Source organism: Geotrypetes seraphini, chromosome 1 (assembly GCF_902459505.1).
Source record: "Geotrypetes seraphini chromosome 1, aGeoSer1.1, whole genome shotgun sequence".
NCBI classification, from domain to species: Eukaryota; Metazoa; Chordata; class Amphibia; order Gymnophiona; family Dermophiidae; genus Geotrypetes; species Geotrypetes seraphini.
In genome coordinates, this window is record NC_047084.1 from 469,526,377 (window position 1) to 469,543,429 (window position 17,053).

Below are 17,053 nucleotides of genomic sequence, written 5' to 3' on the forward strand. Positions count from 1 at the left end.
CAGGAGGAAGTTCAGAAATGATTTGGTTCACATGCAAGATTCGTTAAAATCTCTGAGTCTATTTCGCCCATATTTTCAGAAAACATTTTTACATTTCATTGGTTTCCTGAAGCAGGAACGGAACGTGTCACGTCAGAACCTGCAAGCTATAAGATAAGTTTGCTGTCCAGATTTAAATTATATAAATTATAAGAGCAAAGAGTGAAGCCTTAGTGGCACAAAATGCAAATAATTAAAACATCTGCATTTTTTAACAAGATTTTGAATATGTGATGATTGGGCAGTGAGGTGTTGGGGTTTCTCCCCTGTTATGGCCTCCATTTCTCTGAGCATAAAATTCACTAACAGTTGTACGCAGTTCAAAACAGACTATTTTGAATACTTGAGAGTGATTATTCCATTGAATTTAATATTCAATGGCTGGCTGGCTATGTTCAGTGGCCAGATAGACCCAACTTAAAAGCAAGTCTGTCTTTGCCTGCTAGGACTTAGCTGGTCAGCCACTGAATACTGGCTTAGCTATCTGTGTCTTGGCCAGCCCAAAAAAAAAAAAAAAAAGCCCCGGAAATTTAATGCTGGCTATAGCATTGACAATGAATTTCTGGTTTCACAGTCAATCGCAGGAGGCAGTTTCTATTTGAAAATTTGCTAAACTTACATGGGTGTAAAAAAATGTCACTGTCTTACCAAAAAAATGCCATGGAGGAAGGAACCCACAAGATATTTAGGGCTCCTTTTTATGAAGGTGCGCTAGCGTTTTTAACACGTGCACAAGATTAGCGCGGGCTGTGACGCGCGCTTGCTGAAAAACTTCCACCTGCTTAAAAGGAGGCGGTAGCGGTTAGCGCGTGTGGCATTTTAGCGTGCGCTATTCCACGCGTTAAGGTCCTAACGCACCTTTGGAAAAGGAGCCCTTAATTATTACTAAGGGATCCTTTTACTAAATTGTGCTAGAGGTTTTAGGGTGGGCCCGTGAGGCAAATGCTCCAAAGCTCAGAGAACTCCTATGAACATTGGAGCATTTAGCTCGCTGGCCCACACTAAAAACTTCTAGCGCCATTTAGTAAAACCCAGGTTAAATCATAAAAAACTAATATTACTGAGATTACATTGCAGAGTGCAATGTTATTTTTACCGCCGAAGCAAAACAGAGGGCACCCTTGTCGGGGTTATTGGCTACAAGAGACATCAGTTTGAAGTTTATGGACAATTTTGTTGGAGTTGTCAAGATAAAAAAATACTTTAATGTTACTGAACTCTATTAGGATCCTTTTACAAAGACACAGTCGCGATTCCCGTACAGCAAATGTGAAGCAGCCCATTCATTTCCAATGGGTTGTGTTGCACTTGCCATGCTGGGAATTGCTACTGCCGTTTTGTACAAGAAAGGACCCTTAGTTCTTTTGTGGCATTTCTGTTCGGCACTATGGTGTAGGTCGGAGGCAACCAAGCAAGTTTTGTGCTAAAAGCTGGGGTGGTTGTTTTGTTTTTTTTTGTAGGTTCTGCATCACCCCACCCTATATGTCATGTTTGTCTGTCCGAGTTAGATTGTATGCTCCTCAGAGCAGGGACCATCTATTAAATGTCCAAATGTACAGCACTGTATATGTTTTTCAGTGCTATGTAAGTGATAAGTAGTAGTACCATAGTAACATGGGTTAGTTGTTTTGAGTGAGCAATCTGAGATTTTTCTCCCCAATTTGATTTATTATGAGCTTTTATGATTTAAGGCCCCATTTACAAAGCCGTGGTAGTGGTGCTGCCATGGTAAATGCACCGAAGCCTATTCAGTTCCTAGAGGCTTCAGTGTGTTTACCACAGGAGCCTCGCTGTCACGGTTATATAAAAGTGGCCCTTAGTTACTATAATTAGTGCCTTGCAGGTTACTTCTTTCCTGGCACATTTTTTGTAAGATAGTGCCTATATGGTTATTTTTGATTCTCTGTATTTACTGTCTTTTCCTCTTTTGGTATTTATGGGTCTGTAATAATATCACATCAGTGTATCATGCTGCTAGGCAGTTTAATAACTGGGCAGCCTTATCCTCTATAATAAAACCCTAAGCGCGCATGCGCACTTAGGGTTTTCTGATCGCTGCCGCCATGCTTTGTCCCTCCGTACCAAATTCCATTTTGGAACACGGAGGCAGGGAACATACCGGCGACTCTCCCCTCCCGCCCTCACTCACCAACCGCTGCTGACGGCGCTGCTCCTCTTCAAAGCAGCCTGAGGATCGCGGCCGGCTGTAGCAAACCTCGCAAGCTGCTCTGCACCTCGGTAGCATGTTCTCTCTGACATACGTGATCGCGTCAGAGGGAACATTCTACCGAGGTGCCGAGCGGCCTGCGAGGTTCGCTACAATAGGCTGCTTTAAAGAAGAGGAGGGCGGACGCAAATGAAACCGCATGCTGGACAGGGGGAGCAGGTAAAGGGTGCTGCTGGACAGGGGAGATGTAAAACGAAGGGAGAAGGGCTGCTGCTGGATAGGGGGAGCAGGGAAGGGGTGCTGCTGGACATGGGGGAGGTAAAAGAAAGGAAGAAGGGCTACTGCTGGACAGGGGAGCAGGCAAGAGGTGATGGTGGACAGCCGAAGAAAGAGAGAGACAGAAAGAAAGAAAAAAAGACAGACACACACATCTATTCTCGCACCTGTTAATGTAACGGGCTTAAAGACTAGTCATTTATAATCCTTTAAAATGGAGCATACTTTAATGAAGCATTTCATTTAATAAAGTTAGGTATTATTTGTTTGGCTAATCATTGTGTGGATTGCATTGAAAGGCCCCTGACATAGGCGGACACACTGAAACACGGACCTTGTTGGGTCCATCAATAAATTTGCTTTTTTGATTGCTCCCATGCATCTTTGTGCTGTCTGTTTGACTCCCTCTCCATTTTGATTGTTTGATACAAAATGATATTAAACCAAGGCATCTAGATTTAGGAAGAGCCAACTTTAAAGAAGGAATGATTATGTTAAAGTAGCCTGATGAAGAACAGGGAACCTACGGCTTCTACTACTCATTTTTAACAGTATGCAGCACTGTACAAATTATATGCAAGTATTTTCTCTCTCCCTAGTGGGCTCACAATCTAAGGTATTTTTTACTTGGGGCAATGAAGGGTTAAGTGACTTGCCCAGGGTCGAAAGCTAGAATTGTGGACAGTACGAAACAGGGTATTGAAAACAAATCTTTGCAGAAGATGCATTAGCAGGGGAAGAAAAGAAAGAGAAATCCATGGTTCATTAAAGAAGTATTAGAAAAATTAAGAACAAAAAGTATAGTATTTAGAAAATAAAAACAGAGGAGGAGGATGAGCAAAAATCACAAAGAGCTAGATTCACTAAAGGATAGTGAGTCAATCGCTGTTGGCCAATTCCTGGCCAATTTTAAAACAAGCCCATTTGGACATGAGATGGCCAGCATTTGAATGGACTGGCCACACATATATGCCAACAGAGCAGTGGAGCACCCTTAGAGTGCTACGTACACATTTTACTATAACCCCCGTATAGTGAATGACAAGTTCTTCAAAACTCCCACAAAACCTACTATACCCACACATCTACCACTTCAATAGCTGTTATGGCTGCAAGTATCATCTATATGGCAGTACAGTAGGTTTTGAGTACATTTTGGTGGGCTTACACTTTTTACCATAAATATAGTGCATAGGGTGGGATACGGACCTAGATCCTCCCTCTCTATGGTTCACTGGACCCCCCACCAGGCTACTCCAGACACCTGCTTACTGCTCTACACTTCCCCCTCCATATTCGCAGTTTCATTGTCCATGGTTTCGGTTATTCGTGCGCAGGCTCCGCCCCCAAATTTACATCAAAGGAGGTTGCTGCTCCCAGCGATGCACAGAGAAAATCGATCCTCTCAGCATTGTACAGAGAAAATCGCGGCACTTTCTTCACAGGAACAGGTAAGGTTATTCGCAGTTTTGTGTCTTTTTTGGGCCTTTTTACAGAAAAACCGCAAATAACATAAGAAGGGAGAAGTGTACTAGGATTTCCCATAATTTTTGCAGCTGACATAGAGACTATTATGTACTGTTTCTTTCATATATTTGAGTGTGGGAGGGGGTTCAGTGACCACTGGGGGACTGGGGGGGGGCATGCTTACATATGTTCAGTGGTCATCTGTTCAGTTTGGGTACCTTTTGGCCCTTATGTACTTTTAAAACAGGTCTAACTCCAAACGTCTAAATAATGCCCTGGATGTCTTCAAAAAGGTTTCATTATCCATGCAAGATGTTCAAGTCCTGTGTCCACCCTAATCCCACACAAAACACAAAATGTCAGTTTTGAAAATCGGCACTTGGACATTTTGGCAATTAAAATATCCAAGTGCCACTTTATGCCTCTTTTTTAACAGTTTTTTATATTTTGAAAATGAGCCCCATAGTGTCCACAGTTAAGAGCATAAGAACAGCCATACTGGGACAGACCATTCTCTGGCAACAAATTCCAGAGTTTAATTACATGTTGAGTGAAGAAGTATTTTCTCTGGGTTGTTTTAAATCTACTAAGAGCGACTAAGATGGTTAAGGGGCTGGAGGAGCTGGAGGAGCTGCCGTACAGCGAAAGATTAGAGAAACTGATCTGACCCAGCAGTGGCAATTCTTATGTTCTTTCTATCTAATAGCTTCATCGCATGTTCCCTGGTCCTAGTATTTTTGGAAAGAACAAAAAAGCGATTCACATTCACCTGTTCCACTCTTGTTTTGTGTCATTTTGTTTCTAATGTGAACTTAAAGTTTTCAGAGCACATATTTCAGAGCATATTTTAACACATATTTCTTCAATATAATACGTGCTAATCATTTTCTTATGCACTGCATGAAATCCAAATAAACAAGGCAAAAACATCCCACGGTAAATATAGCAACAAAGAAAAATGGGGGAAAAGGACGGTGCATGTGGACTGTCCTTCTCCCCACTTTTCTTTGTTGCACTACATGAAATGACAGCACATTTCAGTTCAATGATACTGAAATGCTGTTGAACATTAAGATAAATATACTGGATATGGCTAATGGTATCCTAATAATTTTGCTGCGTGCTGCAATGCCCCCTAATCATTCATGGGCCCTTTTACTAAGCTGTATTCAATTGCTACCACAGGGCACCATGTAGTAGACATTAGCTTGGTCTCACATTATTGCCTTTTGCATTAACATGGAAGACACTGTATTGTTCCAAAGTGCAATCTCACCTTGAGTATTGCGTTCAGTTTTGGTCACCTTATCTCATAAAAGATATAGGGAACTAGAAAAGGTTCAGTGACCAAGATGATAAAGGGAATGGACCTCCTCTTCTATGAGGAAGGACTAAAGAGATATGATTGAAGTCTACAAAATCCTAAGTGGAGTAGAACAGGTACAAGTGGATTGATTTTTAACTCCATCAAAAATTGCCAAGACTAGGGGGCACCCGACGAAATTACAGGGAAATACTTTTAAAACTAATAGGAGGAAATATCTTTTCACTCAGAGAATAGTTAAGCCATTGCCAGAGAATGCGGTAAAAGCAGTTAACTTAGCTGGTTTTATAAAAAGGTTCGGACAAGTTCCTGGAGGAAAAGTCTATAATCCACTGCTTGTCCTGGATCAAAAACATAGAATGTTGCTACTATTTGGGTTTTTGCCAGGTACTTATGACCTGGATTGGCCACAATGAAAACAGGATACTGGGCTTGATGGACTATTGGTCTTGACTCACTAAGGTTATTCTTATGTTATGTTCTTATGTTCTTAAAAACAGACCTGGGTGTGATATAAACAGGTGGAGTTGTAGCTGGATGTGACAGCTAACACTTGGGTCAGTAACATGCACTAGATGGAAAAGTCCATAGTCTGTTATTAAGAAAGACATGAAGGAAGCCACTGCTTGCCTTTGAATGGTAGCATGGAATATTGCAACTCCTTGGGTTTTGGCCAGATACTAATGACCTGGACTGACCAACGTGAGAACGGGTTACTGGGCTTGATGGACCATTGGTCTGATACAGTAAGGCTATTCGTATATTCTTATGTAATGACTGAAAGGCAAACACAAACAAAAAATCCATCAGAACTGCAATGATGTATCGAACAACAAACAAAGGAAAAAACTGCAGGGATGATATACAAGATGCCAAGTCTTTAATCAACAAACATAGATATGAACATAAAACAATTTGTATCCAAAATATGGTCCAAGAAGGTTAATGAACCGGGACCCAACACGGTCCGTGTTTCAAAGAAACACTCCTTCCTCAGGGGTCCTAAAAAATTAATAAAAACATATACTGGGGTATCTTATGGTTAACAACTGGATGAAAGGCGATTTTGTGAACAAATAACCAATCTGGGTTAGCTTCTTCGCGGTGTAAAAACGAAAGCAAAAGTAAATTGCCTTTCATCCAGTTGATTAAAGACTTGGCATCTTGTACATCATCCCTGCAGTTTTTTCCTTTGTTTGTTTATGTAATGACTACCAACAGAAGAGGGGGAAAGGATATAATGGAGTGGCTAGCCCATCAATATAATCCTTTCCTCCCAATCTCCCTCCTACCTCGATCCCAGCACAAGACCCAGTCCCTTATGAGAAGTCTCAATCCCCTTGAAACACCCCACCACCCCAAGTGACAGCCCTATTCCTCCAGTGAAACTTTCTGGCACACAAAGTGACAACCCAATCTCCCCCAAAAGGCTTGCAACATCTCAAATGACACCATAGGTCCAAACCCCAACCACTGCATGAGAAGCCTCACTCTCTACCACAGTCTTCCTCCTCTGTCCTAGGTATTCCCCCCACCTCGATCCCCCTCTCTCCCCCATCACCCACACAAGACCTACTTGGAGGACTGTATTATTTCTCGGCTGCTAACTGGGCTGGTGCCTGTTCCAAAATAGTAACTGCCCCCCCTAGCAGTAATCTTGCAGTACTACCATAATCCAGTGGTAATATAGCTAGAATATCACTAGGGGGGGACAAGTGCCTTTTTGGAGGCTGCACCAACTGAACAGCAACTGGTAGGAATCCTGCCACCTATTGCTACACTACACCTAGGTCCCTGTGAGGGGTCAGGGTAGGGGAAAGGATAGGAATTTCAAGGTGGAAGGCAGGGTTTTTGAATGGGGTCTAGGTCTTATGTTAGTGTTGAGTGGAGGATACTTCTTTTTCATGGGGGATGGGGGAGATTTAGAGGTAGGGGTGCACCATCATAACTATTACTTTATTTTCTGAGCTCAGATCGCATTACTTCTGCCATATGTGGTAAATGCAGCACAGGTGGTGGCCACACACCCCAGCATTTACCACACAGCCTTTGCACTTACTGTAATGTAATTTTTGTGTTAAGTGTCTGGTAAGTACAAAATTTACTGCACTTTAATAAAAGAGCCCCATACTAAATGAAACACAAATGTGATAACCAACCCTAAGGAAATAGAAATTAAAGATTTTGAGGCTTAAAAAGGTTGCTGTTTGTTGAGAATGAGGTAATCTATGGGAATTGTTCAGTGCTGTGGAAAAAAAATGGTTTTGAAGATAGGAAGTGAGAGGACTGAAGCAGTTAGAAGAGCTTTCAAGAATTAGGGTCTAAACAAAGAGAAGCAGTAATAATGTCAAGAGAAGACTAGCTTGAATCTTCGTGTATTGTTACATGTCCTTGTGAACCTAGCTTTTATTCTCAGTTTTTATTATGTTTACTTAGGTCTCTTTAATCAAGCTGTACTAGAGGTTTTTAACGGGGGTCGGCATGGTAAATGCTCCACGCTCATAGAATTTCTATGAGCGTCAGCGCACTTACCTCGTCGGCCCGTGCTAAAAACCTCTACCATGGCATGATAAAGAGGGGGGAGGGGGCTTAGTGTATAACCAAAAGGTTAATGCTACCTCATTATATACACTATAGACATGGTTTTAGTTTATTGTTTTTATTATTATGTATTCTCTCGACTGGAAAATGGACAATTGCCAATATCTGGCATTAATGGCCGTGTGCTATTTTTGCTATTTGCATGCAGTCATTCAAAATGATAAGCACAGAAATGCCCACTCTCTACTCTCAGACATGCCTCCTCTGTGGAAAAAAAAATAAAGAATTTTTACAGCACATGTGGCACGCAGAGTGCAAAATTACTGTGGGACACCCCAGAGCATCCCAAGGTAAATCCTTTTAAGTGCTAGTAGGCATACACTAGTGCTTACCACAGCTTCGTAGAAAATGAAGGACCCCGCCATCTTTTGAGCATATTTAAATTGGCAATAAGCTATCAACACTGACCCAGTATTCAAGTGCTGATGTAAAGCTCATGTGTTAATTTGCATAATTGTTTTTCCATTATGAGTACAGGATTGTTCATGTTACTGCTCTGCTTTCATTTTCCTTAGTTTAATATTTTCTTTGATCATCATAATAATAGTGGAAATGGAACAAGGAAATCATTCATCTGTGACAGAATTCATTCTACTGGGCCTCACAGAACAAGAGGCATTGAGAGGTCCTCTATTTGGGGTGTTCCTGGTGATGTACCTGTTGAATGTGCTTGCAAATGGGACCTTGATCACAGTTATTGTTAAGAATGCCCAGCTCCATATACCAATGTATTTTTTTCTTCAATACTTGGCCTCTGTGGACATTTGTTTGGCAACTGTCACTGTTCCCAAAATGCTAATCACCCTCATTTCTGACAAGAAGACTATCTATTTCTCTGAATGCATGACCCAACTCTTTTTCTTTAGTTTGTTTGTTGGCTCAGAGTGCGTGATCCTGTCCATCATGGCGTATGACCGTTATGTTGCTATCTGTTATGCTCTGCACTATGTCTCGATAATGAGCAGGAAGGTGTGTCTAGGCTTCGCAGCAGCTTCATGGATCATTAACTTTCTGAATGGCATGATACATACATTGTTGATAGCCCGGCTCTCCTTCTGCGACTCCAACAAGATCAAACACTTCTTCTGTGACCTCACGCCACTGATGAAGCTCTCTTGTACAGACACCTCCATCAACGAGCTGGTGATATTCACAGAGGGCTCACTGATTGTAGTCGTTCCTTTCTTGATTATCCTGTTCTCCTATGCCCGCATTCTCAATACTATCCTGAAGATGCAATCCACCAGTGGTAGGCGCAAGGTTTTCTCCACCTGTTCCTCCCATTTCATCGTGGTAGCCCTCTTCTATGGAACAATATTGTTCATGGATTTCAGGCCTTCTTCCAGCTACTCTCTGGAAAAAGACAGGATAGCCAGTGTTGTGTACAATGTGCTGTCTCCCATGCTCAATCCATTCATCTATAGCCTGAGAAACAGGGATGTGAAGACAGCATTATGGAGAATGTTACAGAGAAAAATATCTTCATCTACTAGGTAAACATTTACACAGAGAGGAATACTGAAATACAAAATATAGGATAAACACTTTGGGCCTGATTCTGGAAATGGCAACTGGTTCTGTAGGCGCCTGCAAAATGGGTACCTACTACATGTCAATCACCGGTAGGTGTCATGTCCAGAATTGTGTCTATTTTCTTCTATAGACACCTTAAATGTAGGCCAGCATTTTACAGACATACATTTAAGGTGTTTGACTCGGATCTACAGAAGCGCTTAGGCATGCTTAAGGACACATAAGGCCATTTCTATTGTAAGCTATACCTATGCAAACCTTAGACATACATTGGCATGCTTAGATGCCTCCAAAGGCGGGAGTCAGATGCCTACATTGTAGGCGTCCTTCGCTGCCTTGATTTAAAAAAAAAAAATAAAAAAAAGTGTGTCCCGATTGGTCCATTAGATGACTGTAGGATGAATACAGCCACCAACAATAGGGATACCATTTTGAGAATTAGGCCTTTTCTAACCTGCTTGGATAACATCTTGAACATTTAATAAGATGAAGGATACCTATGCTACCAGTACTTCATAATAGAAGAGTTTTAGTGTTTTCCCCTCTTCAAGCTCTTGCAACAACGACTAAAAGGTGTCCTGTGTTCCTTCCTTAATGTACTTTGAAATAAAATTTGTATTTAAATAAGCAAATACATTGTTGTTGTTTACTCATATAATCCAGCAAATCGCATTAGACGAATGTTATAATTCTCAGGTAAAGGTATGAAAATTCATGGCATTCATCTGTAATTCTGTCCTTTTAAAACCCTCTGTAACTGCATCATATGTTTCATCTGTACAGCACACAAACTGTGTTAAATGCATTTAATCAGAACTTTTATGTTTGGCATTTGTTACTGTAATGAACAACAAGTGTCTGAAGTTCAGGGCAGTACAATCATAAATGTAGGGGAGATTCTATGTACATCCACAGTCTCCTGAACGTGCTAAGGGCAATATTCACAAATTTATTTGTCTTCTTTGAATATTTGGCCCTCAGCCTCATTAAAAGTGTGTATGGACTTCCACAGCCTATGCACTTTCAGCCATATTAAGGGATGACATTCCCAGCAGAATGAAGAGGACAGGGTAGTGAAACAATGTGTGTGTGTAGATTTTTTACATTTTTTTAAAATCTGTGCATATTGTTTTCTTGCAAAGTTTCACCTGAGAAAAAGCAGTTGTATAACAAAAGGAATGTTCAGATACCAAAGACTTTGCAGATAACTGTGTGCATGAAAAAAGGGTATGTTTCCACACTGTCCTCCAGAGTCGATATGTGGTGCATAAAATTGTATGTGCCTCACTCATGAACATTGTGCATTATTACGACGAGTGTCCCCTGAGGAAGGCATCCTTATTGGGACAATAGTTTTCAATAAAGACTTTATCATTGGTTGAACAGACGTCCTCCTTGCCTTTTGTAAGACTGTCTACACTGAGGCGAGATTTTCTTCTTTTTTTTGCCTGTCTTCCTAACTGCACCATTTTTAGAATCGGGGTTGAAGTGTTTTTTTCCACGAAAGTTAATCAATCCTGAAGATATATATCACTAACAGTAAACCATTATAAATTGGTTAGACATTACTCGTTTTCTTTCAGTTGGTAGGAGGGGTGGGAGGGAGGTTAGTAGAATAGATGCAATAGAAACACATAAACATAGAAGATGACGGTAGATAAGGGCCATAGCCCATCAGGTCTGCCCACTCTACTGACCCACCCTCAAGTCTACTATCCTAGGGATCCCACTCCTGGTGACAAGTTCCCTTGGCTTAACCCTCTAAGGAATCCCACATGGGCATCCCATTTGCTCTTAAATTCTTGCACGCTGTTTGCCTCGATCACCTGCACTGGGAGCTCGTTCCAAGGATCAACCACTATCTCGGTGAAGAAATATTTCCTGGTGTCGCCATGAAATTTCCCGCCCCTGAGTTTGAGCGGATGCCCTCTTGTGGATAAGGGTCCTTTGAGAAAGAGAATCTCTTCTTCCATCTCGATAAGGCCGGTAATATACTTAAACGTCTCGATCATGTCCCCTCTCTCCCTACGTTCCTCGAGTGAGTACAGCCGCAAATTTTTCAGCCTTTCCTCGTACGATAGATCCTTGAGCCCCGAGACCATCCTGGTGGCAATCCGTTGCACCGACTCTACTCTCAGCACATCTTTTCGGTAGTGTGGCCTCCAGAATTGCACACAATATTCCAAATGAGGTCTCACCATGGTTCTGTATAATAGCATTATGACTTCAGGCTTCCGACTGACGAAACTCCTGCGGATGCAACCTAACAACTGTCTTGCCTTAGATGAAGCCTTCTCCACATGATCAGCAGTTTTCATGTCTGCACTGATGATCACTCCCAAGTCTCGTTCTGTTGAAGTTCTAGCTAAGGTCTCACCATTCAAGGTGTAAGTTCTGCACAGATTTCTGCTGCCGAGGTGCATGATATTGCATTTCTTAGCGTTGAAGCCCAGCTGACAGGTCGAGGACCAAAGCTCCAACAAATGTAGGTCCTGTGTCATACTATCGGGTGAATTGACGTCTCTCACTATATTGCATAGTTTGGCATTGTCAGCAAATAACGTTATCTTACCTTAAAGCCCCTGAGTTAGGTCCCCTATGAATATGTTGAAAAGGAGTGGGCCCAAGTCTAAGCCCTGCAGTACTCCACTGGTCACCTCTGATGTTTTAGAGAGGGTACCCTTAACTACCACCCTCTGAAGTCTGCCACTCAGCCAGTCATTGACCCATGTAGTTAGTGTTTCTCCCAGCCCCATTGATTTCATCTTGCTCAACAGCCTGCGATGCGGGACACTATCGAAAGCTTTGCTGAAGTCTAGGTATACGACGTCCACGGATTCTCCCAAGTCTAGCTGTTTTGTTACCCAGTCAAAGAAGCTGATGAGATTGGATTGGCAGGACCTACCCTTAGTGAATCCGTGTTGACTGGAATCCCATAGATTCTCCTCATCCAAGATTGCGTCTAATTTACGTTTGATTAGTGTTTCCGTGAGTTTGCATACTATTGATGTGAGACTCACCGGTCTGTAGTTTGCAGCCTCTGCCCTGCAACCCTTTTTGTGCAGTGGAACGACGTTAGCTGTTTTCCAGTCTATGGGGACTCTCCCCGAACTAAGGGAGAGATTGAAGAGTCCTGATAGCGGTTCTGCCAGGACATCACGCAGCTCACTGAGGACCCTGGGGTGTAGATTGTCCGGTCCCATGGCTTTGGTCACCTTGAGTCTAGCCAGTTCGTAGTAGACGTCGCCAGGTGTGAACTCGAAATTCTGAAACAGGTCTTCCACGCTGGGCCTTGCCTGCAACTGCGGACCGTGCCCCGGTGCCTCTCAGGTGAAGACTGAGAAGTATTCATTCAGTAGTTCTGCTTTATCGTAATCTAATTCTGCGCAGTTCCCATCTAGTTTACTAAGGCGTACTATCCCGTCTGTGTTCTTTTTCCTATCACTAATGTACCTGAAGAAGGATTTGTCCCCTTTCTTCATGTTCTTTGCCAGAGTCTCTTCCACTTGAAGTTTGGCCTCCCTGACTGCCGTTTTGACCGCTGCAAACCTTGCCCTATGTTCTAGTTTAGCTTCCCTAGTCTCCGTTCGTTTGTAGGAAATAAATGCTTTTTTCTTCTCCTTGATGAGGTGCGAGATTTCTGCAGAGTACCATTGGGGTTTGTTGTTTCTCTGCCGTTTGTGTACTGATTTAATGTAGAGGCTTGTCGCTTCATGTATGGTAGATTTCAGGGATGACCACATAGCTTCCACATCATCGGTCGTAGCTTGGTTCTGCAGTGTCCAGTGGACGAAATCTCCCATGCATTCGAAGTCAGTGCCTCGGAAGATGAGTACTTTTGTTTTCGTGTTTGATCTAGGGAAACCTTTCCTGAGGTAGAACTACACCATGTTGTGGTCGCTGGAGGCTAGCGTATCTCCTACCGAGACCTTCGAGACGCTATCCCCTTTGGTGAGTACCAGGTCCAGGATCGCCTGGGCCCTAGTGGGTTCCAATACCATTTGTTTGAGTCGTGCTCCCTTTATGGATGTTAACAGTCTCCTGCTGCCGCTGGTTGTTGCTGAGTATGAGTTCCAATCTGCGTCAGGCATATTGAAGTCCCCTAGCAGAACAGCATCTCCCCGTAGAGTGATATTATCTATGTCTTCAATTAATTCGGAGTCTTTGTCTTCCAGTTGTCTTGGAGGTCTATATACTACACCAAGATACAGGCATTTTTCCCTGCCTCTGGCCAGGTTCACCCAGAGGGATTCCCCGGTGTACTTGACATCTGTGATTCTGGTAGTTTTGATGTCTTCTTTAATGTATAGTGCCACCCCTCACCCTGACTTTCCCTCTCTGTCCTGACGAAATAAGTTGTATCCCGGTATAGCCATATCCCACCCATGAGAGTCTGTGAACCAAGTTTCAGATATTGCCACCATGTCAAGGTCGGCATTCATTATTTCGGTCTCTAATTCTAGAATCTTATTGCCTAAACTGTGTGCATTAATATACATAGCCCTCCATACCCCGTGATTGCTAAGTCCCTGTGAGGAGTTTCCCACCTGGGGTAGTGTAACTCCTAGAGAATTGTTTGCAATGGGGCACTTACTTTGGACTTAGAATCGGAGTTTCGACTCACCTCGTCAGGATCGTTCCTTACTGCACTTGTATCTGAGTGGGTACCCTCCCCCGACTTACCTAGTTTAAAGCCCTACAAAGCAGGCGGGCTAGTCGGTGTCCAAAGACGTGCTTACCCCTGCTGGTCAGATGAAGTCCGTCTGGTCCCTGAAGTCCTTGCAACACCTCTCCATGGTTCAGGAATCCGAAGTTCATTTCCCGGCACCATCCTTGAAGCCACTCGTTAGTCCTCCGTATACACTCATCCCTGGCACTTCCTTTGCCTCTAACTGGGAGGATCGAGGAGACCACCTGCGCTCCTGTCTGCTTTAGCCTCTCACCCAGGGCTCCAAAGTCTCTAGTTATGTTCTCCTGGGTGTTCTTAGCAGTGTCGTTTGTGCCAATGTGGATGAGGACCATGGGGAAGTGATCTTGGGGCTTGAGAAGCCTATCAAGACAGGTGGTGACATCTCGGATCCTGGCTCCAGGCAGACAGTAAACCTCCCTTGACTGCATATCCAGTCTGCAGATTGGTCCCTCAGTGCCCCTCAGCATGGAGTCCCCAATGACTATTACTCTGCGCTTCTTTGAGGGGAGCCGGTCAGTTGTCCCCGGAGTTGGAGCCGTGCGCTGGACTACCTCCTGCTCCTTGTCGGCATCCTCTTGCTCCTTGTTGACATCTTCTACCTGTAGGATCTGGAATTTGTTCCTCAGGGTGAGTTGTGGGGTGGATGTAAAGCTGCCCTGTTGGTGAGAAAAAGAAGAAGAGGGTGAAGAGATTGAAAGAGGGGGGTGGGATCTCTGGTGTTTGCCCGTGGAGGAGGTCACTTACTGCCAGGAATCAGCGTCTCCAGCCATCTCCTGTACCCCAATTGTTGGTTTCAAAGCTGGTGATTTGGGTGTCTCGAAGGGGGACATGTCTTGGGCCAGCTCGGTGATTTGGGAAAGCTCCTGGACGACTCCGTCAATGTAGGCCTCATCCTCTCGGATGCTTCTCAGGCATTTCACCTCCTCCCTGAGACTCCTAAGTTCCTGCATGATGTCTCCTCTAGCTGGTCGACTTCCTATGTCTGTGTAGAGACTGTGGAGAACAGGGGGGGGGAGGAGAATGATCTCGGTCTGTACGGAGACCTCTGTCCACAGTCCTGGGTCCTCCTCCTTCTGCAAGCATACCGTGGTCGCCCCCTGGTTCCCCCCGGTTACCGGATAGTTGGTCTTGATTGCAGACATGGCACTTCTTGTTCTCCCTGCCATAACCAAGTTGTAGCTGAGGTCTGCCTGATAGTGAGTAAGTTAGAGAGTTAGAAGAAATATCTGTCTGTGAGTCAGAGTGAGAGATTGAAAGATCAGAAAGAGAGTTTGAAAGATTAGGGTATTTGAGAGGGTGTCTGCTTGTGAGTCAGAATGAAATTTTAGGATAAGGTTTTAAAGAATAGAGTTTGAAAGATTAGGGTATTTGAGAGGGTGTCTGCCTGTGGGTTAGGGTGAAAGTTTAGAATAAAGTTTAAAGAATAGGGTAAAGATTAGGCTCTTCTTAAGGCTCTTCGCAAAGGCGCTCTCGCTAAGGCGAGCGCCTTTGCCGCTCGCCTTCGCCACGCGCCGAACAGCTGCGCGCTGTTGGCTCATCCCCTTTTAGGGGGGGAGTTTGTTTGGTGCTTGTAGTGAGTAAGGGCAGTTGTAGAAACTTCAAGGCCTTTCTCTATCTCAACATGCAGGCGATTTACAACGCACCAGGTTCTATCATTGATTGTTTCCATAAATGGAAACAATTGTGATATTTACATTCTATGGCAGGGATCTCAAAGTGCCTCCTCGAGGGCCGGAATCCAGTAGGGTTTTCAGTATTTCCCCAATGATTATGCATGAGATCTATTAGCATACAATGAAAGCAGTGCATGCAAATAGATCTCATGCATATTCAGTGGCAGGAACAAACTCTACTTGCTCCTGTTTCTAGTGGCTCCATGGTAAAAATGGCCGCCACAAACTCTAGCAGTAGTCTCACAGTGTTATTACTAGTATTAGAAGTTGCAGCAGACATGTTTACCATGGAGCCACTAGGAGCTGGCATGAGTGGGTTTTACTCCTGCCCCCTTCACCCTACTGAAGCACCTGGAAGTTCAAGTATTCTGACTGGGGAATGGGAGGGGTCTTGTCTTATTAGGAGTTAGATTAGAAATTAGATCTTTATTTCAAGGGGGGGGGGTAAAGGGTGAAAGACTTATATGGGTTCTGGCCAATATTTAGCCAAGACCAACATAGCTTATACAGGTCCCAGGTGAATATTGACTGGGACCTGTTTAATGGTCAGTGGCCCGATACACTCTGTTCAGCTGCTGACATTCAATGCCAATGTCCAAACGAGGCCTGACATTGAATATTGGAGCCTAATTCCGCACATGGAAGTCAGCATTAAAAGAAAAACCAAACTACTGACTATGCTGGCTGAATATTGACCAGAAAGTTTTCAAAAATGGATCAAATAATATGAATTGGTTTAAGCATTACTACTACTTAACTAGTTATTAGGTTTGTAAACAGCCACAACATTTCCAGTTTATTTTTGAAATGTTCCCACTTTTCCCTCTGCTGACATCAGTCCTCCTTCCCAAACACCACTACTAATATCAGTCCCCTCTTGACTCTCTGCCCTTCCAATCCCCCATCAAAATTACTACTATTCCTATCTGGAAACCCTATCTATCTACAAGGAGTCCTCCACCCCCCCTCCCTCTCCTCAGAGCCTACCATATTATTCCTATCATCTCTTACGGTCCAGTGGGGTAGGCCAGACAGGAGTGATTCCCTGTGATTGTAGAAACTGGCCATCATGAGTTCTACTGGTAGTCTTGGGGTACTATATCTAGAGGTCAAGCTGCCATATATTCCCCTCCCCATCCCAACTCACTATAGCCCATCCCCCAAGACAATGATATTCCCAGCCTAAGCCTACACACCACCATCTCCATAGGCCCCCATGGACCTACTTGGAATTTCCCTGGTGCTCTAAGAGGTCATTTGTGTAGGAATAATGCTTACTCACT

At 43.5% G+C, this 17,053-nt stretch overlaps 1 protein-coding gene across 1 annotated transcript; it reads left to right on the forward strand.

Annotated features, from left to right (window-relative positions):
• The first annotated feature begins 8,426 nt into the window (after nucleotides 1-8,426).
• LOC117368725 (olfactory receptor 1G1-like) lies at nucleotides 8,427-9,371 on the forward strand. The gene has a single exon (XM_033962490.1). The coding sequence runs from the start codon at nucleotides 8,427-8,429 to the stop codon at nucleotides 9,369-9,371; it is 945 nt and encodes a 314-aa protein (XP_033818381.1).
• Nucleotides 9,372-17,053: the final 7,682 nt, after the last annotated feature.

Excerpts from the sequence above, each read along its gene's own strand:
- LOC117368725 (XM_033962490.1), top strand. The coding sequence starts at position 8,427 with ATGGAACAAGGAAATCATTCATCTGTGACAGAATTCATTCTACTGGGC.